The following is a 27593-nucleotide window of genomic DNA, read 5'->3' on the forward strand; positions in this document are numbered from 1 at the left end:
GGTTTCAGAGGGCCAAAAGAGAAGTTTTCGCGTGCTCGTTCTTATCGGGCCGGCCGAAGACGTAAGCCCATCTCGGAGCCCACCACAAGTCATTTCCCTTCTGTCTCCTGGCCTAAACCCTAGCTCTGAAACGCCGCCGCCTCCGCTGCTCACAAACGCAACCCTCCGCAGCGTAGCGGCGCTCCTCTCTCCTCCCACAACCGGCAGAGACAAGAGAACGCGGCGGCGAGATGGTGAAGAAGAGCAAGAAGAGCAAGAGCAAGCGCGTCACGCTGCGCCAGAAGCACAAGGTGCTGCGCAAGGTGAAAGAGCACCACCGCAAGAAGCGTAAGGAGGCCAAGAAGGAGGGCAAGGCCGGCCACCGGAAGAAGGTCGAGAAGGACCCGGGGATTCCCAACGAGTGGCCGTTTAAGGAGCAGGAGCTCAAGGCGCTCGAGGCACGCCGCGCCCAGGTGCTGCAGGAGCTCGAGCTCAAGAAGGAGGCGCGCAAGGAGAGGGTATGTCACCTATGTGCACTTCCCGGCATGATTCTTTCTCTCTCATCTGGTGTGGCTATTCGTGGTGCTATGCTGTTAGTGTCAGGAGCTAAAGCTACCTCCTGTTTGTTAGTTGAATTTCATTGTTTAATAAGCTAATGCTTCCTTAGAAGATGCTTCCCTAGATTGGTAGTTAGTGTGAAATATGAAAATCATGGACGTTATCAGTTTCGTTATGATCGTGTCATCAAATGATTTTTGATGTGCAGTTTTAGGGACCCTAGTGAGGTGTGGATTCGAGGCTCAGATGGAAATAGGTTGTGAGTGTAATATTAGGTAGATGGCCTTTAAGCTTGTCTGTGCTACCTTGACAAAGTTGGGTGTGATTATTGCTGTCAGTTATAAAAAAATGCTTGCGAAAACTGATATTGCTCTTATTACACATGTGTTTTTGTTTGTGAAACTTTGGCCATCAGTTGAGAGCTGAACTGAATGCATATCCTCTACCACAAATGATATCATTCTTCATGATAGGCATATTTTGTGATGTAGAATTGTTTCAGAGTATTTGTGATATTTGTACAACTTTCTGACAGGCAGTACCACAGTATATTCCTTATGGTTGTGGCATTGGATTAATTCTCGTAGCACCTTGGGGCTGGTAGCATGGATATGTTCTCGTGGTAATGTGGGACATAGTTTATAGTTTTTCTAACTAGACTCTCTTATCATAGGTGAAGTTTTCCATGAACATTTGAATACATGATTGTTTCCAGGGCAATTTTATTGTGCCTAATATTGTTTTCAACCATCCCAATTCTTATTTAACAGTATAGACTGGTTATTGTTTTCTTCTACTTGATGAGGAGAGTTTAAGTTTCATTCTGAAAGGCAAACTGAATCAGTGAATCGTATTGTAGGAAGGGAAAATTCAATGCAGTATTGCATGCTGTCTAAAAGAGGTCTTTGGTAGAATTACTTTACATGTCCTCCGAAAGTATGAATGGAGCTTTCAGATCGACCAGAGAGTAGAAACAACACAAATGACCTTGACAGTATCCAAACACAATCTGTTTCACAGAATAAATAAAAATTAGCCAGGTATTATGTTGATCAGTATGGTCGTGAGTTTGCGGAATGATGTGTAATGTTTTTCGTAAAAACTTTGCGTTAACTCTGTGGACTATGGACATGTCTATATGCTGGACTTGGCAAATAAAATTGTGCTGCCTTTTCCTATGCTAGGCAGATGAACAACACAACATTTCTTGCTTGAAGTGTCATTTGTTTTCTTTATTTAGTTCCATAGATAAACCGATTTTCTTGTTCCTTGTGGTGGAGTGGAGCAACAATACATAAATATGCCTTTTGTTTTCAGGCTCGGAAGAGGAAGCTTGGATTGCTTGAGGATGAGGACATTGCCAAATTGGCATCTGCATCTTCTGCACAGGGCAATGAGTTTGCAGAGAAGGGTGCAACAAAGGAGAACACTCCTTTAGAAATAGCAAAGAGCCATGGTAAAATTGTCTTCTATGAATGATGATATTGGCTAATGCATGCAGTTACATTACTGAGTAAAGATGCTTAATGTGTCATCAGATCATTCAGAGAGATCATTCTACAAGGAGCTTGTTAAAGTGATTGAGGCTTCCGATGTCATTCTGGAGGTTCTTGATGCAAGGGACCCACTGGGTACCCGTTGCATTGGTATGGAAAGGATGGTCAGGAAGGCTGATCCTAGTAAACGAATTGTGCTGCTACTCAACAAGATAGGTATATTAAAACATTTTATTGAGTTTGTACTCTGGAATTGACTCGTACCTTTTTTTTTACATTTTACGTATCAATTTTGATTTATCATTGCTAGATCTTGTTCCCAAGGAGGCGGTAGAGAAGTGGCTTACATATCTAAGAGAAGAAATGCCAACAGTTGCATTTAAGTGTAATACCCAAGAGCAGAGGACCAAGCTAGGATGGAAATCATCAAAACTTGATAAAGCGAGCAACATTCCACAAAGCAGTGACTGTCTTGGTGCCGAGAATCTGATAAAATTACTCAAGAATTATTCCAGAAGCCATGAGGTGAATGATCCCAGTGCTTTTAGAGAACTGTGATGCATATGTAGCTTGGACACCTGTCTCACTAGTTCACTGTTGTTTGGACTAATTCATTAAAATGTCATGTGCATCAGCATCTTATGTGCTTTGTCCTGACTCATTGTAATTTGATCTTCACTTACTTTTTCTTGCTTATGCGCCCTATATTGTGGAACTATCCTGCCATCATTTTGATTTTTAAGGGCGAGTGTCATGAGTTTCAAATGTGGACCTAGGCTTGGTGTTTCTAGTTGTTTTATTTACTTATATCTTATCATGACAGTTTGACTGGTGGTTGTCTGTTATTAATTCCTGGAAGCTAGATTCAGTTTCTAGATACTTGTACAAATATTACCAATTTTGTAATGCTCCTATACGATTTATAGGTTTCTTTTCTGTCCTGCTTGGTTCTGCTACTTTAGTTAAGTTTTGTTATGGGTGTTCTTGCAGCTCAAACTGGCAATTACAGTGGGTATTGTTGGGCTTCCTAATGTTGGCAAGAGCAGTCTGATCAACAGCTTGAAGAGGTCCCGAGTTGTTAATGTTGGTTCCACTCCAGGGGTTACTAGATCAATGCAAGAGGTTCAATTAGACAAGAAAGTGAAGTTGCTGGATTGTCCTGGTGTAGTTATGCTCAAATCTTCCAACAGTGGTGTGTCTGTAGCCCTTCGCAACTGCAAAAGAGTTGAGAAAATGGAAGATCCAATCACTCCTGGTAAGTGCTTTTTGCATTGTTCTCATTTTCTTAGCTCTGCTGACTTGCTTTGTGTTTTCTACTATGGCCTTGTTCTTGTTTTATTCTGTAAGTACTATTCCATTTTACAAAATGCATAATGGTTCTGGAAGTGCAACAAGACTTGACATGTTCCAATGTTTTTCTGTTTCTTTAATGCTTTTAGTGAAGGAGATCCTAAGTATTTGCCCGCACGAGAAGTTGCTGTCTCTGTACAGGGTGCCAAGTTTTAGTTCAGTTGATGAATTCCTCCAAAAGGTTGCCACTCTTCGGGGGAAATTGAAAAAGGGTGGTATAGTGGATGTTGAAGCTGCGGCAAGAATTGTGCTTCATGACTGGAATGAAGGTACGATTGGGAATTTCTGTCATTGGTTCCTTTTATCTTCAGTGACGTGACCCTCTTGTTTCCAGGTAAAATACCGTATTATACACTACCACCTAAAAGAGGTGCTGGGGAGGACTCAGATGCAGTGATAATTACAGAAGGTGGGAATGAATTTAATATTGATGAAATTTACAAAGCTGAGTCTTCGTACATTGGTGGTCTTAAGTCTATTGACGATTTCCATCATATTGAGATTCCACCGAATGCCCCACCTGGCATTGATGAAGAGATGCTTGAGGTAATATCCGTTGTTTTCCCTGAATTCAGCTGATAATTTTACTATGGAAATCAGTGTAGATTATTTAGAGCCTTCTTAGTGTTTTCTATTAGTTCTACAGTTCTGTTCCTTGTGATGATCAGTTTTGTTGCATTTATAATTCAAAGTCATTGTTTGTCTCCTTTTTCTGGTATGGTCCCAGCTCGACATGCTTATGCTGAGGTTTCAGTCATTCTTTTAGTTCTGCATACATTGTTTGTATGGGTAACACTTGTAAGTAGTCGTTAATTGTCATCATGTTAAAAGACAGTGCATATTCTTCTGGTTCTGGGGCTCCCTAGGAATTCTACAAAGGTCTTGTTACTTATACCCCATAGTAATTCATATGGAAATTTTTCAAGGCAGTATGCTTTGTTGCATGAGGGACAATATTTTCTTCATTTTACATGACCTATTGTCTTTCACTAAGCAGGACGGCAAGAAGCCGAGTGAGCCTGTTGAGGAAATCCATGAGGAGTCGATGTCTGATGTAAATGATCATGAAGGAAGTAAGACGACCAGTGGTACCACACAGCATGACAAGCTGTACACAGCTGAGGGCATACTTGATCCTCGCAAGAGGAAAGCAGAGAAGAAACGACGCAAGGCGAACAAGTTCAGTGCACTGAGTGACATGGATGCAGACTATGATTTCAAGGTGGACTATCAAATGCAGGATGCGGCAGCTGATGGTGAGGATGATGAGAGTAACGGAGCCCCTGCCAATGGTAAAGATGGTGGAGATGAAACCAAGGATAACGACCCGATGACCGGTGTCGATGATGCGTGAAATGATGTAACCTCTTCCATGTATGTGAGTCACCACTCTAGGTGATGTTGAGTGCCAAAAAATGGAAGTGTTGGGTTACAAAATTAACCCACGAAAGTTTTGTGCTCAGTTTGTTTCAGTTCTAAGATAACAGATGTTTATTGTTAAACATTTCATGAGTAGGCATGTGTTTTTACCATTCCCAGTCAGGGTTTACCTTCCCGACCGTTCCGGCCAAACCGGAGGAGTCCGGTTCCGGTATACCGGTCCGGTTTGTCTGGTTACCGGTTGGAACCGGTCAAATTCAAATTTGAATTCAAACTTCCCGGTTTGACCGGTATACCGGCCGGTATACCGGCCGGTTTGACCGGTATACCGGCCGGTTTGACCGGTATACCGGCCGGTATACCGGTCGGTTTGACTGGTAACCGGGCAAATTCAATTTTTTTCTTGTTTGGTTTAAATTCAAATGCCCGCAAAGTATACTAAATAAATATTTGTATAACATATTTTAGTCTAAATGAACCCTCCAATCCTCTTTCGTACTACTTTTACATTGTATTTGTATATTTTTGTATGCACGTTTTTTTTTGTTTAACTTCAAATCCCCGCAAACTATACTAAATGAACGAATTTTTTAGAAAATTTGACACCATTAGATTTGTTGAAGTATTTTTAGGAATTTTTTGGGAATTTTTTATTTTTTGGAATTTAAATTTAAATTTTGAATTTGAGCCGATTTGGTACCGGCCCAAACCGGAACCGGTCCGGTTCCCACCGGTTAGGTGAACCCTGTTCCCAGTAGTGTTAACCATCTCAGGCTCTAAAATCTTCAGCTGGGTCGTGCTGTTCGCTCTTTTACGATAGAATTTTTGAAATTTCTCAACTCTGTTGGAAGTCAAACTGATCTGTACATCTCCTTTCGTTCTAAATTGTAAGTATTTTAGTACATCTAGGTGTATACTTTTTTCATTCATGTAGACACAATATTTATATATACTTTTTTATTCATTTAGACAAATATTATATAGATGCATAGCAAAATCTATGTGTATCTGGATTTGTTGAATAATCTACAATTTGGAATGGAGGGAACAAATCATATCATGTGATGAAATAAAATATTTTATATACCAATCCGCATTGGTATGTATTATTTTTGTGCCCAGTGAGCTATATCGATATAGATCATCCACAGTGACAGCAAATTGAAGATATATTTGCTAAATTATTTTTTTGGCTCTTTGAAATGAAGAAAAACTATATATAATTTTAAAGGATTATAATTCTATAGGAAAATCCCTATATAGCACTTTGAAACAAAAACAAAGGATTGTGCCTCTTGAAATTTCCAAGGACTTTTTTAGGATACATGAATGCATAGAATTTTGGAGGAAAATTAATACATGAATACGTAAAAGTTAGGAGGGAAACTACCATGAGGAAGGATATCATGGAAACTTACGTTGTTTCTCTCTCTCTCTGAATTCATTTATTTATCCTACGTTCCGTATCCATCGTCTACTTTAGGTCTTATTTAGATCCCAAAATTTTACACCAAAAAATATCACATCGAATGTTTAGACACAAGCATAGAGTACTAAATAAAATCTATTTGCAAAACCTTTTTGCACGAATGAGTTGTAAATCGCGAGATGAATCTAATGAGCCTACTTAATTCATGATTTGCAACAGTGATGCTACAGTAACTATCCGCTAATTATGAATTAATCATAGGCTAATTAGACTCGTTAGATTCGTCTCGCGATTTACAATCCATCCGTGCAAAAAGTATTGTAAATAGACTTTATTTAGTGCTCCGAAATAGTAAGATTCTCTTCCAAAAATTTACGCCAAAAAAAACTAAACACACACGTAGAAACTTTCGTGCATTTTGAATCTACGTGGGATTATAAGTTTCGTGCGACTCCAATTCTGTATTTTTTTTTCTATTCCTACATTTTGTAAATTTTATGCCTGATGAGTCCTAAAGATAATAAAATATAATTAAAATTAGGGGTGCAAATTGCTGATTTTTAGATGTACCTCCAATCCTTTTTAGTTCAAAGTTTTATATTAATATTTTAAAATAATATTTAATTTTGAAAAAATAATATAAAATTTTGAAGTAAAGAGAATCGAAGGTGCACCCGAAGGTCACCCTGGAAAGTTAATGAAATATGATCCTCTGATTTCACTGTAGTACAGTATTTTCTTAATTCTTACTTAGGCCCCGTTCAGGCCGGTGGAGAGTCGTGTCGGCCCGCAATATGCATACGCCGCCCTCTGCCTTTTGACCCGAAATCTTATGGATTCAGCAACCGGCTCGCTCTCCGTGCGACTCCGCCTCCGAACCGGAATCCCCCCACACACCGACCCAAACCCTAGGGCGCACCCACCTCCCATCCCCGGCCCTATCTCCGGCGAGCGGGCGACGGAGATGCGGGCGCTGCTCGCGCAGGGCGCGATGGCGCTGGCGGTGGCACCGGAGGCTAACGCGTCGTCGGGCGGAGCTGTGGCGTCGCCGGCGGGGCCGCTGTGGTGGGTATCGGAGTGCCACGGGGTGTGGTACAGCCTGGCGGTGATGCTGCCATCGCTGGCCTTCGTGGGCTTCCTGGCCTGGCAGGCGCGGCGGAGCTTCCGCAGGCTCAGCTACGGCCGCTCCCACGTCGTTGTGGTCGCATACTACGCGCTCCTCTGGGCCGTCGCCGTGCTCAACCTCCTCTGGTGCTTCCTGCAGGTTCGATTGCTAGCCCCGGATTGCCTGATCATGAAGCTCTCTGTGATTTGATTAATCTGTTGATCCGAGCATTCGATATGTGGGGGTTATTCCTCCATGAAAAGTCGGCAAGTAGTAGTATGTTGTGCGTGCTGTTCTAGTAATGACTAGTGCAAGGCAGGGGCATTACTTCGTGAAAATTCGGGGCAAGTGGACCTAATGAGTCATTAATTAGTTGGTGAAAATCAGCTGTCACAAACCTACACCAACCAAAGTGATGATCATGAAACTTGTGAAATATCTTTTCGATTTCAAGTAACGAGCATTGACGTTTGTATTTTTGATAGTGTTCGACTGCTGGGTAGAATAAATGGGTGACAGAATGTGAAGTTTTGGTTGAACATTAGCTGTAGCTGAGTAGTCTTTTGATGTTTCAACTTGGTAATGGAATAACTGAAAATCAGGTTGTGATTTAATCCTATGGGTAGGATGGTGTCGGTACCTCTGGACTAGGGTACCCCCTCTTGCTGTGGCAAGACTCGCGTAAGTTATCCGTAACTACGCCCTAAGGAGCTGAGCAGTCGGGCCCCTGGGTCCGACTCCATCTCACCGGACCAACGGTCCCGGACCCGCTTCCCGCTCGGGGACGGGTCCGGTGCATAGTCACAGGATTCGGGGTCGATGCCTCGTCCCACGACCCGGGAACGCCGTTCCGATTCGAGGGTCGGGGTCAAAGAGGGTCAGTGTCCCATTCAAGATTGGATCGCGTCCCGGTTTGAGAGGGGTCGCAGCCCCATTACTAGCAGATTTAATTGGGATAAGAAGGTTAAGGGTGTGGTTTTTGTTAGATAATGAGCCGAGTATGTGTACGCGGTAGACCCAACAGTCTACGCCGCAACCTACACTACCTCAACGGGCGCCTCGCCGATGGGACAGGTGAAGACCCCCCTTGGTCAGAGAGTCTACAGGGCGATGAAGCGTATCCGGCAAGAGATTCTCAATCACTATAGCACCATTAATGTCTTTTTCATGGTATACTATACATCCTTGTTGGGCCCACCTGTCGGGGTCCAACGCCTGTGTACGCGTCCTCCTTGCGCTATAAAAGGAAGACGCCCGTTAGAGAATGGCTCAGGTCCAAATAGAGGACGGAGAGGCAGAGGATAGACTCATCCACAGACACAAGAGCAATACATCTCCCAGTGGACGTAGGGTATTACGCTCCGGCGGCCCGAACCACTAATCCCTGAGTGTTCTTGTGTTCTTGCTTCATGAGTAGATTTGACGGATTACTTGCGCTTCTCCGAGTAACCACCCTCAGGGATTAGGCGGGTGCACTACGCCACCCGGCTGTGGCCCTCCTCCTAGAGCCACGACAGATGGATAGGCTAAGAGCTGGTCAATGGCCAGGGAATCATAATGATGAGCCAGTAGCAAGCTTTGGTGGGTTTCCAAAAAGGAAAGAGAAACCTTCTAGCAGTCAGGTGAAAGCTGGTAATGATGAACAGGTAGCAAGCTCTGATGGGCAAAGGAAAAATAAAACCCTGGTGGCTAGGCGATATTCGAAATAAGTACCAAGACTTAACATTGTTCCGGTTATCAGGCTTAGGCTTCAAGGGCATGTCTTGGTATTGTTACTAAAATAAGTGGATTGATTCATATTTAGAATAGATGGGTTTCTTCTGTAAAGCAGGGAGATCAAATGAACAATCCTGCCCTTATGAATTCAAATTTCATCTGTATTGTATTTTTTACATTGTATATTGACTGTCATATTTTATAAATATGAAACCTATTTTGTTCCCTCAAATGGCAGGCATGGCAATGTATGCCTGACAGAGCATTCTCATGGAATGTACTGTCACTGCTTACAAAATCAGGAATGCTATTCTTGGAAGTCAGTCTCATAGCATTTCTACTTCAAGGAAATGATGCCAATGGTTTTGAGTCTTTGGCGCGCACCTTTGTTATCTCTGGAGCTGTAGTTGCTGCTGATGTATTGCTCAAGGTACGATGCTACTCCAAAATTCAGACATAATGGGCAGTAACTAGCTTTTCTTATGAGTGATGGGCGTTATGTTTCCTATTGATGGCACCGTATTTTGGTGAACTAGGTTTGAATAACCTGCATTGTGGTTGCTGCAATTTCCGTTCACTTTTCTCTGCTGTAAAATCTTAGATTGTAGGAGGGAAATGTTAAGTTGACTTGAGGACGTGGTGTTTAATCAGGTGTTTAGGGCCCATGTGTTAAATTACGCTGCCAGTGGAAAATGGGTTAATTCTCCAGTTCCTTTGTTATATAGCCTTTACGTTATGTTACCTATGAACTGACTTTTGTCTTTATTCAGGCCATATATGTTTTTGGCTTTGGTGTTCCTTTGTTCATTGATGCTGGTCAAGGAACTGGTGGGAAATGGGGCCTATGGATTCTCCACAAACTGGTGCTTACTGGAGTCTATGGCCTGATTGTTTTCATGCATCACTCAAGATGGAGAGACAGGCTACCTGGTAATCGGTTACTGTTCTCAGTAGTATCATGTATATTTCAAATTATTTTGTTTTCTGTTTCATGACCATGATCTCGTGGTTGCTTTGCTCCAGCAAAACCCGCATACTACAACTATGTATGTGCGATGTTGCTACTGAATGGCATATCACTGTTTGGATGTTTCCTTGTTGCAAGTGGAGCTGGATTTGGTTTATGGTAAACACTATTTTCAAAGTTTATGGTATCTTATTCATCTTCAAGAGCTATATTTGACGATGATCCCCCCTTTTTAGGCTATATAACCTCACAACCGTATGTTATCATTCTCTTTACCTTCCTCTCCTATACGTGACTTTCTTAGCAGACTTCTTCCAGGTACCTTCTTGCCTATGATCTGTTACTTAGTTTTTCTGTAGTGCTTCTTCCTGAGCTTGTCTACTGGTATAATTTCGTGTGCTTGTTGGAGTGAAATTGTTTTTCTTTGCTGATTTATTTGTGTAGGAGGAAGACATGCTCCTAGAGAACGTCTACTATTCTGAAATGAAAGATGCTGGGTTCTTCGATGCCGACTGGGATTAATCTTCAGGTACCATGCTGTATGATTATTCTCATGTGAACTGCACGCTGTATTTGTTTTTAATCTCTGTACCCAGCGATTGACAGAAAATGTATGTAGCTAACCATGGTGATGAATGAAAATATGTAAATCTTACTGCTGCATACTTCCAACTTGGAGTCATCTATCTCGCTGTTGGTTGAGAAATTCACGTCTATGGTAGAAAACCACTTACTGAACTGTCAGAAATTGCATTTTTGCAGCCACATTTATAAATATGTATGAGCGTATCCCATAGGAAGACTAGATTAGTAAATGCTACATGTGTATTCGTATTTCTATGTTGTTTTATGGTGTTTGGTTTTTACTAGAAGACATGTTATACAACAGCAGTACAGCACTCTTCTCCTCCTTTTTATCTGACTCAAAACGTTTTTTTAAGATTACTGAATCAAAAAAAATTGAAAGATTTTACTGAATCAAAATGTCACTCTCACCCTGCAATCCATTGCTTTCTCGTTGCCACGCCATGTACTACCGCAAAAAGAATTATTCGGAAGCTTGCTTTTTTGGCCTGCGTTCTACTCCTCGCTACTTGACAGGTCGGTACAGCAGTATAGGTAGTGCTGCATTTTTTTTAGAATGCGCGCATATGTATCATTGTATTAAGACGAAGAAGAAATTGGTACAGTGTTCGGTTACAATCCAAATGGACCATACTCCAGATGGACACAAGCGGGCAAGCCAGCTGAACACAATCCGAAAGAGAAACTTCAACATGAACTACTCATATCCCACACAACCTAAACGACTGACTCTAAGCGTAGTCCTCAGTCAACGCTCTATCCCATGGAGAGAGAGCTCTTGCTTTTATTCTTCAACATCAGAAGTATGTCATGCAACGTGTCCATGTGGTGCGGCGAAGGTCCTTCGCGAAAGAGTTTCTCCACCGCTTGCTCTGCCGAAGCCGCCAAGGGCAGAGGCGCGCCAACCTCACCGAGACGGCGCATCAGGAGCACCGCCCCTCGCTGTGCTGGCTTGGCGGCCGAGAGAGGGTCCAAGGCTTGGCGGTGGCTTCGCCTGAGGCCATATGCCTCAGACGAAGGAAGCTGAGGAGACGCGTCAACGAGAACAGAGTCAACTCGACGGTGACGAGGCGGCTTGTCCACTAGAGGCGGCGGGATATTCTTCGTAACTTTGCTGATGAAGTCCTCCAAGGCCGCGGAATTGCCGTCCTCCGCCGCCCCGACTGTGCCGGTAGCCTCCTCAGAAGCCGGCATCACCTCGGCCGAAGGTGGCACCACCACAGCCGGCACCTCCACAGCCGGCACCACCTCGGCCGAAGAAGGCACCTCCATAGGCGGCACCACCTCGGGCGGCATCTCCACAGGCGTCACGGGTGTGGCAGCCCCAGAGTGCCCTAGCAGAGCACCGGAAAGCAATGGCCTCTCCTGGGAAACACTCACCGCCAAAGCTTGATCTCGGAACTCCTGAGACCGGAAGGTGGCTACGAACAACTCGGGAAAAGCAGGCCCGAGGGTGAAGTCGTCCTCCTCTATGCGAAGCACATCCATGATTGCTGATTTGGCCGCAGCCAAAGCAACCACGGCCAAGGCGTCCGTGGCGGTGAGCGTGAGGTCAAGGCCACCATCAGTAGCAGCAGCCGTCGGCAACAGCCGGTCGTTCGAGGCTGGAGGGCGATCATGCCCAGACTCAGCAGGAACGACACGACCGTCCAGCTGAGGCTGACCCGAGCGAAGTGGCGGGCGATGAGGCCGCAAGCAGTCCTTGGCACGGTGTCGAAGGCCGTGGTAACGCAGGCACCGCGATGGCTGACGACACGAAGCAACCCAATGCTTGAAGGAAAAGCAGTTCAGGCATCGTCCGTCGAGCACCTTGGGGAAGCATCGCCGTGGTGGCGCTTCCGGCCGAGGAGGCTGCTCCCGATGGTCCCGAGGATGCTTGTGCCGCCTCTCAACTCGTTGCCAGCCATCAGAGTCGACGCGAGGAAGGCGATGCGCAGTCTGGTCCCGGACACGGCCTGGGGCAGCCTGACCAACCTTATGGGGTGGTCGTACCGCCGAAGGCCGTTGACCAGCTCCGTCGTTCCGCGTCGGTGGTTCCGGCGCCGGGAACGCTTGTCCGTCCAGGGTGGCGGAGAGGGTAGCCGGCGGCCCCGCCGACGAGGACACTTGTGGTGCCCACCCTCGCCATGTGGAGGCAGCATCACGATGGAGCGGAGAGTGGACATCGGAGCCGGCGCATCGACCTGCGCTGCCGCCGGTGATGAAGCAGACCTGCGCCGCCGGCGCAGGCGCCGGCGCCACGATGCACCGCGATAGTGCTGCATTGCATTTGGTTGGTGTTGCCGATGGTGACGGTATTATTTGCGCCTTGAAGTTGAAGAGAAGGGTTGGTCTCCAGACTCCACATAGTGAAACCGGACAAAGGTGGGTCCTCTGAGTTCTGACTGCGACAGCACCTCAACGGGTAGCAACAGCAAGAGCCCCCCAAATCCCCAGTGGGGCTGCCGCGCCCGTAGACATTGCCCTTGTCAGGGCAAGTTGCAAGTATCGGCATGATAGCAGTATAGCATACAATGCGTTCGTGCGTTTCTTTGTGACCAAACTGTCGTTATGCAGACGCTTACGTATATGTAAGATTTGCTCCTAGCAACACTCTGCAGCAGTAGGTTTGTGTGAATCTCTTTTTGAAAAACTGATTCATGTAAATTTCAAACGACCAATTGCTCAAAGATACGGCGGCGGGGTGTAGTGGACCAAGTGGCATTATTCTAACACTGCAATGCATCTCCTAGCTGCACTGTGATCCTGTGATGAACCCATGCATCGAGATGTGCACGGGTTGCCCCCCCCCCCCCCCCCAATCGGGATTCCCTGAGTTGCTGAAGGCAAGTCAGGGAATCACTGTAGCGGTGACTTTCGATCCGTTCCCGGCCGTTTGATTGCAGATGGATGGATGAGATTTATTGCTACAGTGTTATGCTACAGTACACTACGAACAGTGAAAACCGGCACAGTAGCTTTTGCTGACTTTGCTTCAGCAAGTCAGACAAGCCGGATCCCCCCCCCCCCCCCCCGAAATCTATGGATGCCAGGACAGGTCAAGTGCTGAACCCTGCCTAGGTTTGGGACCTCGGGTGGTGGTGGTGGTGCCGTGGTGAGTTGGACGTTGGGGTCTCCCCTTCGGGCCAACGCTGCAACGCAAACTGACCTGGTTTGGATCTAGCGTTACCTACGTTAGAAAAAAATCTTGCATGTACAGAGTACTAAATAAATTTTTTTACAAATGAGTATAATTTTTCGTGACGAATCTAATGATGATAATTGTCGTGGGATTTCTAGGGTACCCACGGCCGGGTGGCGGAACGCACCCGCCTATTCCCAGAGAGGGAGTGCTCGGGAAGGTACTAGGCCATTGGGCTGATTTAGCTCTGAGATAAGGACACAAGAACACACGATCTAGAGTGGTTCGGGCCACCGGAGCGTAATACCCTACGTCTACTGGGAGAAGTTTTTATCTCTGTTGTGTATGAGTCTATCCTCTGCCGGGCCTTGGCTCTCACCCAGCCTGAGTTTTCCTTCTAGCGGGCGCCCCCTTTTATAGACCAAGGGGGCGGATACATAGGACGCTGGGGCCCCGACAAGTGGGCCCAACGTGATTGCGCAGCATACTGCGCAGAGTATTTAAATGGGTACAGTGGTTACGAATCTTTCCTCCGATACGCTCCCACGCCCTGCTAGCGCTACAGTGGTCTTCTCTTGTCCCGTCACCAAGGTGTCCGTTGGGAGAGCGTAGCTTGCGGCGTGGCCTGTGGAGGCTATCATGTAGGCGTCATAATGGGTGAAGCCGAGCCGTCGTATCCATCTGTTATGGTAGACTGGCAGGCGTGGCGTGGGCGGCGCTAGCAGCTCCACTATCTTGGTAATACGCGACCAATAGTGTCCCCTGGTCAAAGTATCGCCTCGGCTTCTGCTACATCAATGCGGACGTCCTCCTGTCGTAATGAATGCCGCGGTAGGTGAGCCTTAATAAGGAGACCAAGCGGCCTTATATACGTGTCTGGGCCTGTTGACACGTGGTGGCCCCGGACCACCCCGAGGCGGGGTGACGATTTCTTTCCTTGGAGAGGGGTCCGGTTTCTATATAGGGGTCCCGGACCCCATGGGGGTCCGGGATTCCCTGGGGACCCGGTCATCTTCGGGAGGTCCGGAGCTTCCGGCCGTTCGGGCTGACCGCCAGCTTTTCTCGGGACACGTGGTGCTCCCGGACCTTTCCCAACCAGGGGACGGGTCCGGGACCGCTGTTGGGTGAGCAGGGCTCCGGACCGCAGGGGTCCGGCTGCTGGACGTAGTTAAGGATAACTACAAGGCTCTTGCCTAGACGCAGCAAGAGGGGGTACCCCAGTCCTGGGGTACCGACAGTGGCCCCCGGGCCCACCTCGGGAGAGGCACGAACCCGCGGGTCGGGCCACTAACGAGATGTGTTTCCACGCAAACTTGATTGTGTCGGTGTGCTCATACAAAGAGCGGGTGCTCCGGACCCCTGAGGCCAGTACACCGGTTGCCAGGTTCAGGCTCTAGAGTGCTCTCCACAGGGCGACGAAGGTGTAGGCTTAGGGTGCGGAACCAAACTAAGCGGTTACACAGACCTCGGATCGCTCAGTGAGCATGCACCACCTCCCGGACCTGGCTCTAGGCGACCGTGGCGAGCGGTCTCCGCCGGAGCGGGCCACCGGAGTGGACTTGAGCCGACCGTGGCGAGCGGTCTCCGCCGGAGCGGGCCACCGGAGTGGACTTGAGCCGACCGTGGCGAGCGGTCTCCGCCGGAGCGGGCCACCGGAGTGGAGTTGAGTCGACCGTGGCGAGCGGTCTCCGCCGGAGCGGGCCACCGGAGTGGACTTGAGTCGACCGTGGCGAGCGGTCTCCGCTGGAGCGGGCCACCGGAGTGAACTTGAGTCGTTGCTGATGATCCGATGAAATATATCACCGGACCTGAGAGTAAGGTGTGAGAAACCAAGGTGCGAGAAACCAAGCGTTATACTAGAAGGGAGCTCGGGACCTTTAAAGACAGCAGTTCTCGGATACTGGAGTACTTATAACAGGGTAGTGAAGTACGTAAACTTAGGGTACATTACCAGGCTAAGCTACGCGGAGCTTCTCTACCCCAGGATACGAGTACTACTTCTCCGGACCAGGTCCTTAGGGGTCCGAACTGCCTTCCAGCTTGAAGGGGTGTCCCCACCTGGCCACAAGCCAGCAACTTATCTTGGATTGTTAGCAATAATAGGAAGATTTTGTTTTAGAGGAAAGAAAAGCTAAACCAAGGTGAATAAATGTAATCAAGGTGGAGCCTAGATAAAACTGAGAAAGATCTCCTTTATTATTGTGGTTGTCACGGTATACATCAGAGGTCGGGATTACGAGGTCGGACCTCTACCGCTCCGGACCTTAGCTTGCCTGTTTGTGCGAGAGGGCCAGAGGTCGGGTTTACAAGGTCAGACCTTGACCGCTCTGGACTCACACGTAGGCGCCACGTTATTACAAAGGAGGAATTTTCCCAGCCCTAGTTTAGGAGTAACCTTCGGCTGCATTCTATACAGCATGTTCTTCTCTTGATTGGGAGTGGTATCTCTTCTCCGGGGTTCTTCATGGTCGTCGGAGGTGAAGGCGCCCTGGATGTGCCTGAACTGCATCATCCAGCACCACCTCGGGAGCTCGGGGGGCCACTCCTTGCCTAAGAGCTGTCATATGCTTAGGTAGCATGAGACAAATTCTTTGGCTTTGAGTGGGAGAGGCCCCCCTGCCGCCGTCGTCGTCTGCCGATGGAAACCAGACGCCCTTGCGCAGCAGAAGGACCGGTGCGAAGCGCGGAGAGGTGCGGTCGTTCGCCGGCTTGTCCTTGGTGCTAGCGCCAGGGGCCCCCGCGCCTGGCGGCGGGGCCCTGTCTGCAGCAGCACCAAGCTACGCTGAGGCGGATCTCCGGTGCTGGCGACGGCAGGACGACACGGCCAACTTCCTCCGGGATGGCCGTCGGCTCCGGGCTCCATGTTGAGAGAAAGCCTTGAACCGACGTCATGTCGCCGGAGAGGAAGCATGGCCGTTGCTTGAGAGAAAACCTTGAGCCGACACTGGGATGGCGCGGGGCGGCACGCGACAGGCGTCGCCCCCGCGCACCACCGTGCCGGCTCTGAGGCGTCGCAGTGGCGACGCACAGCAGGCGCCGCTGCCGTGCACCATCGCACCGAGGGCGCTGGTGCCACAGCGTAGTAACATGCGGCGTAGGTGCCACCATGCCTCTCTTCATCTTCTCGTTCGTCGTTGCAGAGGATGAACACGGCCCCAGAAGCCTGAAGATCCAGCCAGCGCCTGATCCGTCCCCACGGACGGCGCCAAATGTCGTGGGATTTCTAGGGTACCCACGGCCGGGTGGCGGAACGCACCCGCCTATTCCCAGAGAGGGAGTGCTCGGGAAGGTACTAGGCGATTGGGCTGATCTAGCTCTGAGATAAGGACACAAGAACACACGATCTAGAGTGGTTCGGGCCGCCGGAGCGTAATACCCTACGTCCACTGGGAGAAATTTTTATCTCTGTTGTGTATGAGTCTATCCTCTGCCGGGCCTTGGCTCTCACCCAGCCTGAGTTTTCCTTCTAGCGGGCGCCCCCTTTTATAGACCAAGGGGGCGGATACATAGGACGCTGGGCCCCGACAAGTGGGCCCAACGTGACTGCGCAGCATACTACGCAGAGTATTTAAATGGGTACAGTGGTTACGAATCTTTCCTCCGATACGCTCCCACGCCCTGCTAGCGCTACAGTGGTCTTCTCTTGTCCCGTCACAAAGGTGTCCGTTGGGGGAGCGTAGCTTGCGGCGTGGCCTGTGGAGGCTATTATGTAGGCGTCATAATGGGTGAAGCCGAGCCGTCGTATCCATCTGTTATGGCAGACTGGCAGACGCGGCGTGGGCAGCGCCAGCAGCTCCACTATCTTGGTAATACGCGACCAATAGTGTCCCCTGGTCAAAGTATCGCCTCGGCTTCTGCTACATCAATGCGGACGTCCTCCTGTCGTAATGAATGCCGCGGTAGGTGAGCCTTAATAAGGAGACCAAGCGGCCTTATATACGTGTCTGGGCCTGTTGACACGTGGTGGCCCCGGACCACCCCGAGGCGGGGTGACGATTTCTTTCCTTGGAGAGGGGTCCGGTTTCTATATAGGGGTCCCGGACCCCATGGGGGTCCGGGATTCCCTGGGGACCCGGTCATCTTCGGGAGGTCCGGAGCTTCCGGCCGTTCGGGCTGACCGCCAGCTTTTCTCGGGACACGTGGTGCTCCCGGACCTTTCCCAACCAGGGGACGGGTCCGGGACCGCTGTTGGGTGAGCAGGGCTCCGGACCGCAGGGGTCCGGCTGCTGGACGTAGTTAAGGATAACTACAAGGCTCTTGCCTAGACGCAGCAAGAGGGGGTACCCCAGTCCTGGGGTACCGACAGTGGCCCCCGGGCCCACCTCGGGAGAGGCACGAACCCGCGGGTCGGGCCACTAACGAGATGTGTTTCCACGCAAACTTGATTGTGTCGGTGTGCTCATACAAAGAGCGGGTGCTCCGGACCCCTGAGGCCAGTACACCGGTTGGCAGGTTCAGGCTCTAGAGTGCTCTCCACAGGGCGACGAAGGTGTAGGCTTAGGGTGCGGAACCAAACTAAGCGGTTACACAGACCTCGGATCGCTCAGTGAGCATGCACCACCTCCCGGACCTGGCTCTAGGCGACCGTGGCGAGCGGTCTCCGCCGGAGCGGGCCACCGGAGTGGACTTGAGCCGACCGTGGCGAGCGGTCTCCGCCGGAGCGGGCCACCGGAGTGGACTTGAGCCGACCGTGGCGAGCGGTCTCCGCCGGAGCGGGCCACCGGAGTGGACTTGAGTCGACCGTGGCGAGCGGTCTCCGCTGGAGCGGGCCACCGGAGTGAACTTGAGTCGTTGCTGATGATCCGATGAAATATATCACCGGACCTGAGAGTAAGGTGTGAGAAACCAAGGTGCGAGAAACCAAGCGTCATACTAGAAGGGAGCTCGGGACCTTTAAAGACAGCAGTTCTCGGATACTGGAGTACTTATAACAGGGTAGTGAAGTACGTAAACTTAGGGTACATTACCAGGCTAAGCTACGCGGAGCTTCTCTACCCCAGGATACGAGTACTACTTCTCCGGACCAGGTCCTTAGGGGTCCGAACTGCCTTCCAGCTTGAAGGGGTGTCCCCACCTGGCCACAAGCCAGCAACTTATCTTGGATTGTTAGCAATAATAGGAAGATTTTGTTTTAGAGGAAAGAAAAGCTAAACCAAGGTGAATAAATGTAATCAAGGTGGAGCCTAGATAAAACTGAGAAAGATCTCCTTTATTATTGTGGTTGTCACGGTATACATCAGAGGTCGGGATTACGAGGTCGGACCTCTACCGCTCCGGACCTTAGCTTGCCTGTTTGTGCGAGAGGGCCAGAGGTCGGGTTTACAAGGTCAGACCTTGACCGCTCTGGACTCACACGTAGGCGCCACGTTATTACAAAGGAGGAATTTTCCCAGCCCTAGTTTAGGAGTAACCTTCGGCTGCATTCTATACAGCATGTTCTTCTCTTGATTGGGAGTGGTATCTCTTCTCCGGGGTTCTTCATGGTCGTCGGAGGTGAAGGCGCCCTGGATGTGCCTGAACTGCATCATCCAGCACCACCTCGGGAGCTCGGGGGGCCACTCCTTGCCTAAGAGCTGTCATATGCTTAGGTAGCATGAGACAAATTCTTTGGCTTTGAGTGGGAGAGGCCCCCCTGCCGCCGTCGTCGTCTGCCGATGGAAACCAGACGCCCTTGCGCAGCAGAAGGACCGGTGCGAAGCGCGGAGAGGTGCGGTCGTTCGCCGGCTTGTCCTTGGTGCTAGCGCCAGGGGCCCCCGCGCCTGGCGGCGGGGCCCTGTCTGCAGCAGCACCAAGCTACGCTGAGGCGGATCTCCGGTGCTGGCGACGGCAGGACGACACGGCCAACTTCCTCCGGGATGGCCGTCGGCTCCGGGCTCCATGTTGAGAGAAAGCCTTGAACCGACGTCATGTCGCCGGAGAGGAAGCATGGCCGTTGCTTGAGAGAAAACCTTGAGCCGACACTGGGATGGCGCGGGGCGGCACGCGACAGGCGTCGCCCCCGCGCACCACCGTGCCGGCTCTGAGGCGTCGCAGTGGCGACGCACAGCAGGCGCCGCTGCCGTGCACCATCGCACCGAGGGCGCTGGTGCCACAGCGTAGTAACATGCGGCGTAGGTGCCACCATGCCTCTCTTCATCTTCTCGTTCGTCGTTGCAGAGGATGAACACGGCCCCAGAAGCCTGAAGATCCAGCCAGCGCCTGATCCGTCCCCACGGACGGCGCCAAATGTCGTGGGATTTCTAGGGTACCCACGGCCGGGTGGCGGAACGCACCCGCCTATTCCCAGAGAGGGAGTGCTCGGGAAGGTACTAGGCGATTGGGCTGATCTAGCTCTGAGATAAGGACACAAGAACACACGATCTAGAGTGGTTCGGGCCGCCGGAGCGTAATACCCTACGTCCACTGGGAGAAATTTTTATCTCTGTTGTGTATGAGTCTATCCTCTGCCGGGCCTTGGCTCTCACCCAGCCTGAGTTTTCCTTCTAGCGGGCGCCCCCTTTTATAGACCAAGGGGGCGGATACATAGGACGCTGGGCCCCGACAAGTGGGCCCAACGTGACTGCGCAGCATACTGCGCAGAGTATTTAAATGGGTACAGTGGTTACGAATCTTTCCTCCGATACGCTCCCACGCCCTGCTAGCGCTACAGTGGTCTTCTCTTGTCCCGTCACAAAGGTGTCCGTTGGGGGAGCGTAGCTTGCGGCGTGGCCTGTGGAGGCTATTATGTAGGCGTCATAATGGGTGAAGCCGAGCCGTCGTATCCATCTGTTATGGCAGACTGGCAGACGCGGCGTGGGCAGCGCCAGCAGCTCCACTATCTTGGTAATACGCGACCAATAGTGTCCCCTGGTCAAAGTATCGCCTCGGCTTCTGCTACATCAATGCGGACGTCCTCCTGTCGTAATGAATGCCGCGGTAGGTGAGCCTTAATAAGGAGACCAAGCGGCCTTATATACGTGTCTGGGCCTGTTGACACGTGGTGGCCCCGGACCACCCCGAGGCGGGGTGACGATTCCTTTCCTTGGAGAGGGGTCCGGTTTCTATACAGGGGGTCCCGGACCCCATGGGGGTCCGGGATTCCCTGGGGACCCGGTCCTCTTCGGGAGGTCCGGAGCTTCCGGCCATTCGGGCTGACCGCCAGGTTTTCCCGGGACATGTGGTGCTCCCGGACCTTTCCCAACCAGGGGACAGGTCCGGGACCGCTGTTGGGTGAGCAGGGCTCCGGACCGCAGGGGTCCGTCTGCTGGACGTAGTTAAGGATAACTACAAGGCTCTTGCCTAGACGCAGCAAGAGGGGGTACCCCAGTCCTGGGGTACCGACAATAATTAATCGATAATTGGCTACAATAATACTATAATAAACATCCTTTAACTTTGCGATTAAAGACGAAAAGACCTCATTATATTCGTCTCGCAAAGTAGCGCAGGGGTTGCGAAGTTAAATTTGTAAACTGACTTTATTTAATACTCGTAATTAATGAGCAAAGTTTGCTAGGGAACCAAACAGGCCAGTGTGTGCGCTGCAAGGCCAGTAAGGTCTGTGACACGACTATTTAAATTTGAAAACTAGATAATTGTGGCACGTGAGTTTTACGATTCTCTCACATATGATGAAACTAATCATCTCTCCTCATAAATATATTGCCAAATTAACAAAATTGATGACGTGGTATAAAAATTAATGCTTACGCAACTCTCTGTAGAACTCCCATTAAAACTTGTCATACGGGAGCAGTCACATACTCACATTTACTGCACCACCCCTGGTGGGACCCGGCGCGCAGGGGCACAGCCCCCTGCCATGCCACCAACCCGCTCCAGGCAGGCTCTCTGGCCATGCGTTTTTTGACCGTTCATGAAAAGCCACACTGCCTTCTGGCACTGGCGCCGGACCGGCCGGGCAGCGGCTGCGGCGGCGTTGGAGCGGAGTGCTGGAGCGAGGAGTGCCTCTGCCTCCCGACCGCCACGGACACGCCACTTCACGAAACGGGGCGCTGCTTGCCCAGGCTGCAGACGGGCGCCCTGCGCGTGCTCGTGAAAACAGCCCGACCCGACCCTGCCCGAGGACCCTTCTTTCCTTCGCTTGTGACTTGTGAGGAGTGCCTCTGCCTCCCGACCGCCACGGACACGCCACTTCACGAAACGGGGCGCTGCTTGCCCAGGCTGCAGACGGGCGCCCTGCGCGTGCTCGTGAAAACAGCCCGACCCGACCCTGCCCGAGGACCCTTCTTTCCTTCGCTTGTGACTTGTGAGGAGGAGCCAAACAAGGAAAACTTCCTGGCGCCTGCTCGCCTGCCGTTGCATTTAAAACCCCCTCATCGCTTTGGGGATTGAGAGTTGCACAAGGGAAGGGACGCCATCCTGTCGAGGTTGCTCCCCGTCGCCGCCGTCTGCAAACCTCGCAGCCGCCGCAGCACAGCGTGCTCCATGGCGGACGCGGCTCGCCTCTTCCTGCTGGTGGCGGCGGCCGCCGCGCTCGCCGGCCGCTCAGGTGCGCCGCGCCGCCATGGATTTCTTTCTTCTCTTGGTTCGTTTCTCTGAAAATTGTTTCTTGCCTGCGGCGGTTGGATTTGGAAGACGGCGCCTGGTGCGTGTGCCGCTCGGACCTGGGGGACAGCGCGCTGCAGAAGACGCTCGACTACGCGTGCGGCGCCGGCGCCGACTGCAAGCCCATCCTGCAGAACGCGCCCTGCTTCGCCCCGGACACCGTCAGGGCGCACTGCTCCTACGCCGTCAACAGCTTCTACCAGCGCAACAACCAGAACGCGCAGGCATGCGTCTTCTCCGGCACCGCCGTGCTTTCCAACACCGACCCGAGTAAGGAACCTCCTCCTTTCTGATTTCTGAATCCCTCCGCCCGAGGTTCAGATGAAATGTCTTCTATTCTAGTATCCGGTTGGCGAGAGTTTCGATTTCTTTCTTGGTTTAGATTCCTGACGCCGTGTTTCTTGGCTGCAGGCGGCAATGGCTGCACTTACCCTGCAACCCCAAGGTAATCCTCGCACGGCATTGCTACTTTCCACACTCATTTCTCTCTTTTCTTGGCACGAGCACAACAGACGTGAGTTGGATCCATTACTTTACCTTTACTAATCAGAGCTAAAACCAGCTAGCATTTCCCATTTACTGAACTGATGGAAAGAAGATAGGGATTGTTCAGGATTCATGAAAAAGTCGCATCTTTCTTAAACCCCCTGAATCAATCTGATGGACGTTGCCAGTTCTGCTTGGCCCTCTTGAGAATGTCTTAATGCCTAAGTCCAGGGTCCTAGTAGTGCCATGACAGATTTGGTCGCTTTGGCCTTGTGGTACCAGTACCACCATCCGGTGGGCGGCCGTGTGTAGTTCTTGTGCTGGAAATCCTGGAATAAAGGCGATTTGCGCGTGGTTACTTTCTTTCTTTCTTTTCCCACATTTGGCTGCATCGATGAACAACTCTGTATTCATGGAGTCTTTTTAGGGGAATCCGGTACCCTTCTGGTTCCGTCTCCCAGCTAGATGAGCCAGCCTTTCTGTCTCTTTTTCTTGTGCGTTTGTTTCTGTGTAGGTTCTCGCATTATTCCTGCTTCCTCTTTCAAGCTAGGGGAGTAGTGGTATTCATAAGAACCTGGAATGCTTTCAGGCCATTAGATGTGAGGATTCTTCAAAGTAGGTTCCAAGATTTTTCAGAATTCTTTTGATTTTGATGCCTTGCTGGTCTGGTCTTCGTTGTCGGGGTGGGGTTGATGAACCCTGGCATACAGCTGGTCTTCGGCTGCAACTGCAGGAGTGACCTGCATTCCTCTGTCCTCATCTGTAAATGCCTGCAGTAATAAATTGCCAGCGTTGAGCATCCAATGAACACCACATTGTAAGCGTGCCACATTTGGAATAGAGTAAAGTGTGTCACCGGTCCCTAAACTTGTTCGACTGTGTCATCCCGGTCCCTAAACTCACAAATCGACCGTTTAGGTCCTCAAACTTGTTTGGCTGTGTCATTCCGGTCTCTAAACTTATAAACCATCTGTTTAGATCCTCAAACTTGTCCAGTCGTGTCATCCCAGTCCCTAAATTTGGTTTTGAGTCTCATCTAAGTCCAAACCGGACAATCTAAAACCTCTATATCAAAAAATAATTTATAACATTTTCATATGAACTCGAATGAAAACAAACTTTATATCAAAATTGTATCTCTCGACGCGATCTACAACTTTCCAATTGAAAAGTTTTTGAATCAAAATTGTTTAGAGTCCCAAAGTTTAATTTTAACTTTTAAATTTCAAAATCTATAAACTTACAACAATATTTTGAGACCCTAAACAGTTTTAATTCAAAAATATTTCAGCTACAAAATTGTAGATTACATCGAGGGCTACTATTTTGATATAAAGGTTATCTTCATTCAAGTTCATATGAAAAAGTTATGAATTACTTTTTGATATATAGATTTTAGATCGTCTTGTTTTGACCCAGACAAGACTCAAAATCAAGTTTAGGACCGTAATGACATGATTGAACAAATTTGAGAACGTAATCATTTAATTTTCTAGTTTAGGGACCGGGATGACACAGTGGAACAAGTTTATGGACCGAGATGACACAGATAGACAACTTTGAGGACCTGAACGGTCGATTTGTGAGTTTAGGGACCGGGATGACACAACGACACAAGTTTAGAGACCGGTGATGGACATTACTCTTTGGAATATGATCACTCAAAGCGCGCACACACACACAACTGACTTAATGGTATCCCAGAGATAGCCGAGCAAGCATTGACAATAGAGACTGTACTACCCATCTCATCTGCCTATGCATTTGTTTTCTAGACCTTGTATGCACCTTCCTGCTCCAAGGGGGAACTGAACAATGCTGACTACTACATTGATACATTGAAACTGACTGCTCATGTTCATGTGTGTTGTGCAGCGCCGCCGCTACAAGCAATGGTGGTTCGCCCGGCGTTTACAGCCCCCCGACGATGGGCCCGTCAGCCCTCAACGACAACAGCGGCGTGGGTGTTCTCCCGGTGGCTGGAGTTGCTGCTCGGCTGGTGATCCTAGCCTCCTCGCTCATGGCTCTCTACCTGAGCACGTGATCACGGCGCCGAGACGAGACGCCCCTACGCCGCACTGTGTTAGGCAGACGGAGCCCTATTGATGGCACCTTGTTCAGGCGAAGAACTAGGTTTGGATGACCCGCATTGTGGTGCTGCAGTTTCCGTTCACTTTTCTCTGCTGTAAAATCTTAGATTGTAGGAGGGAAATGTTAAGTTGACTTGAGGACGTGGTGTTTAATCGGGTGTTTAGGGTCCATGTGTTAATTCTTAGTGCCTGATTTCTGTCTGATGTTGCCTTTACATCTGTTTGCCCTGAATGATGCAGACTAATCCGCTGGTGTTTCTGACGGTAACACATCTTCGAGGGAGTGGACCCGTGAAAAACTGATCTTCTTTCCATCGTATCCTAGCCAGTGGCCCCCGTGAGCAGAAGAACTCACTTTCTCAGTCATATGACCTCAAGGTTCGTGTTTATACAACAGAAAATCAGAAATGTGAAGTGAGGAAAAAAAATGTTAGGCGATGGAGGAGGAAGTTGCCAGCTGTGGCGGAACCACCCAAACTAACTGGGCCCGGGTGCACTGATCTTTGTTGCTAAGCAACTCTGACCCAAATTGGCACTCACCGATAGTTCCTCGAGTGAAGCCTCGATAAAAGCCACGCTCTTCCAGGATCAGCAGACAACACTCACACGAAGGTGAGCCCAGAGATTACAACACAGAACATTTCATACATCTCAGAGTGATTGCAGCGGAAAGGAAAATTTATTACAAACCATATTCAGATTAGTAAAGTACTACAGAGTTCCATCTACTCAAATTATTCAAGTCTCATTGTTCAGCGGAAGCATTAAAAGATAACTAGTGAAATAACGTGACGCATCGATAAAGCCCGCACGAAAGCGTCACTCAGCGGGAGGGTGGTCAGCACCAGTTGAAGGACCATCCCACTCAAAAGACCAGCCCGGAGGCAAGGTACACGGCCAAGCAAGACTTGCAAACAGGTCTTCGAAGTTAGTACCTGAAAAACAGTGCCACAAGCAAGGCTGAGTATACTAATACTCAGCAAGACTGACCCGTCACCGGATATAACATAGTCCGATAACTAGACATGCAAGGCTTTTTGGTTGGTGGGGTTTGTTTTGCCAAAAACGCCACTAAATGTTGATCCTTATTTTCAGATTTTATTTAGCCATCTTCCAGTTGGATTAACCATTCTAAGTTTGCATCTAACTCTACACAAACATGGTAGAGCAATCATTTAATCAACCAGCAGTATTATCATCATCATGTTCCACTTGTTACTCTGTGTGACCGAAAACATTAAGCAGTCTCATGCCATGAGAGGCGGACGATTCTGAATCGGATTTCAACCTGGCCAGGGGAACCTAGACCACACGTATGGGAACCAAGTCACCCACACAACATTTCCCCTTTCTTTCCAGTCCGTGGATCCGGAACACCCTCCCCGACTACAGAGTCCGACCACTCTGCACCCGTACGTCCGGACAAAAATAAAACCTACTTCTACCAAGAGGGTGCGAGATCGTTCCACTCGCTGGTCCAATCAGGTACTTCAGCTTACCGATTACCATATTTCTCGGTATGTGGCTAGTACTTTCAATCGCTTAACGAAATGAGCCACACCCCGCGACCTTAGCCATTTTTGACTACACCAGCGGGGTATCACAACTACACAACCCCGCCCGTTGTCCTTATATTTCAGCAGGAATTAAAGTCAGTCAACTCCTATAATCTCGCGAAAGGCAGAAAACCTCTCGACTTTTACCGTACCTAGTTAGCGGGGCAATTAGTCGAGAAAAAGATCCGGATAACAAACATAGGTACCTAGGGATCATGCACCTAAGGTTTTCGATCAACTCCTAGAAAACGTAAATGCGCAATAAAAATTATTACAACATATACAAATAGTAAGATGAATATAAAGCGTAAAATAATGGGATTATGCACCGGGGCTTGCCTTCTTGGGCACTGTTCAAAGGTAGCCTTGGGCTCTTCCGAACATTGGTTCGGGTCTTGATTCAAATCAGTACAATTAAGAGAGACACTCTCCGGAGTGGTAGTATTCGCGGGCACCAACTTGTAATCACCGTCGAGTAGATTTACCGTTTCTATATGCATGCAGAAATGATATTGTTACAACATAACATAAATATATTTCTTTCCTTCACTATAAAGTTGTAGTCCAGAATAGCACGTGTTTGTTGTGGTGGTCTTAGTTAACTTTATTTTCTGGGCAATCGTTTATAGAGTAGTTCTTAATTTCACTTTACTTCATAAAAGAGCTGTGTGTTTTGATTTTTATTCTTATCATTAAAACATAGCAGACTTTCACTATTTCATAGCAACCAATTTACTCATGAGCTAGTGATGAAAAACTAAAGTAACTCAAATCAGGTACTTTAGCATCTATGGTATAGTTTTCAACATCTAATCATAAAGCAATTATCCATAACAAAGCATGTAAGTAGATTACTCTAGTTGCTTCACCTTTTTGCACAGCAAGTTTGACAAGGGTTATGGTGCTACAAATTTTATGGGAGCATCTACCAAGCATCTACTCAGTACTGTAATTTTTCCAGATTTTATTCACTTATGTAGCTGAGGTAATAAAAAGAACAAAAACAACAAGCCATTAACTAAGATTAATTCTCCAGAGAGTTGTACTAGGTATATGATTGTCAAATTTTTACCAGAGCCTATTCATGAGCTAAACATACTCCAGAAAAATTATCGAGCTTTATAACCACCAGATAAATTAGTTATGCATTTAACTTAACATGATTTAGCATAAATTTCTTAAGGTGCATTTAACCAGTACTACATATGAAACTTTTACCATAGCTAGT

At 49.0% G+C, this 27593-nt stretch overlaps 3 protein-coding genes across 3 annotated transcripts; all 3 read left to right on the forward strand.

The window, feature by feature from the left end:
- The first annotated feature begins 100 nt into the window (after positions 1 to 100).
- Positions 101 to 4917, forward strand: LOC120690057 (guanine nucleotide-binding protein-like NSN1). Its single transcript, XM_039972574.1, has 8 exons — positions 101 to 497; positions 1855 to 1993; positions 2076 to 2249; positions 2344 to 2558; positions 3024 to 3288; positions 3473 to 3652; positions 3718 to 3929; positions 4381 to 4917. The coding sequence occupies exons 1-8, from the start codon at positions 231 to 233 to the stop codon at positions 4735 to 4737; spliced, it is 1809 nt and encodes a 602-aa protein (XP_039828508.1). The 5' UTR covers positions 101 to 230; the 3' UTR covers positions 4738 to 4917.
- Positions 4918 to 6985: 2068 nt separating this feature from the next.
- On the forward strand, positions 6986 to 10718 carry LOC120690059 (protein CANDIDATE G-PROTEIN COUPLED RECEPTOR 2-like). The gene is made up of 6 exons (XM_039972577.1): positions 6986 to 7456; positions 9252 to 9443; positions 9784 to 9943; positions 10037 to 10139; positions 10217 to 10298; positions 10425 to 10718. Exons 1-6 carry the CDS (start codon positions 7025 to 7027, stop codon positions 10500 to 10502), a joined length of 1047 nt encoding a protein of 348 aa, XP_039828511.1. The 5' UTR covers positions 6986 to 7024; the 3' UTR covers positions 10503 to 10718.
- An 11117-nt stretch (positions 10719 to 21835) lies between these two features.
- LOC120690060 (PLASMODESMATA CALLOSE-BINDING PROTEIN 3-like) lies at positions 21836 to 25024 on the forward strand. Its single transcript, XM_039972578.1, has 4 exons — positions 21836 to 22177; positions 22264 to 22503; positions 22645 to 22678; positions 24595 to 25024. Exons 1-4 carry the CDS (start codon positions 22114 to 22116, stop codon positions 24761 to 24763), a joined length of 507 nt encoding a protein of 168 aa, XP_039828512.1. The 5' UTR covers positions 21836 to 22113; the 3' UTR covers positions 24764 to 25024.
- Positions 25025 to 27593: the final 2569 nt, after the last annotated feature.

This window comes from Panicum virgatum, chromosome 9N (assembly GCF_016808335.1).
Source record: "Panicum virgatum strain AP13 chromosome 9N, P.virgatum_v5, whole genome shotgun sequence".
Taxonomy (NCBI): Eukaryota; Viridiplantae; Streptophyta; class Magnoliopsida; order Poales; family Poaceae; genus Panicum; species Panicum virgatum.

Coding starts and splice junctions, on each gene's coding strand:
- LOC120690057 (XM_039972574.1), top strand. CDS start 231: ATGGTGAAGAAGAGCAAGAAGAGCAAGAGCAAGCGCGTCACGCTGCGC. Junction 2,559..3,023: donor ATTATTCCAGAAGCCATGAG/GTGAATGATCCC, acceptor GTGTTCTTGCAG/CTCAAACTGGCAATTACAGT. Junction 3,930..4,380: donor TTGATGAAGAGATGCTTGAG/GTAATATCCGTT, acceptor TTCACTAAGCAG/GACGGCAAGAAGCCGAGTGA.
- LOC120690060 (XM_039972578.1), top strand. CDS start 22,114: ATGGCGGACGCGGCTCGCCTCTTCCTGCTGGTGGCGGCGGCCGCCGCG. Junction 22,178..22,263: donor CGCGCTCGCCGGCCGCTCAG/GTGCGCCGCGCC, acceptor TGGATTTGGAAG/ACGGCGCCTGGTGCGTGTGC. Junction 22,504..22,644: donor GCTTTCCAACACCGACCCGA/GTAAGGAACCTC, acceptor TCTTGGCTGCAG/GCGGCAATGGCTGCACTTAC.
- LOC120690059 (XM_039972577.1), top strand. CDS start 7,025: ATGGATTCAGCAACCGGCTCGCTCTCCGTGCGACTCCGCCTCCGAACC. Junction 9,944..10,036: donor ATGGAGAGACAGGCTACCTG/GTAATCGGTTAC, acceptor GCTTTGCTCCAG/CAAAACCCGCATACTACAAC. Junction 10,299..10,424: donor TCTTAGCAGACTTCTTCCAG/GTACCTTCTTGC, acceptor TTATTTGTGTAG/GAGGAAGACATGCTCCTAGA.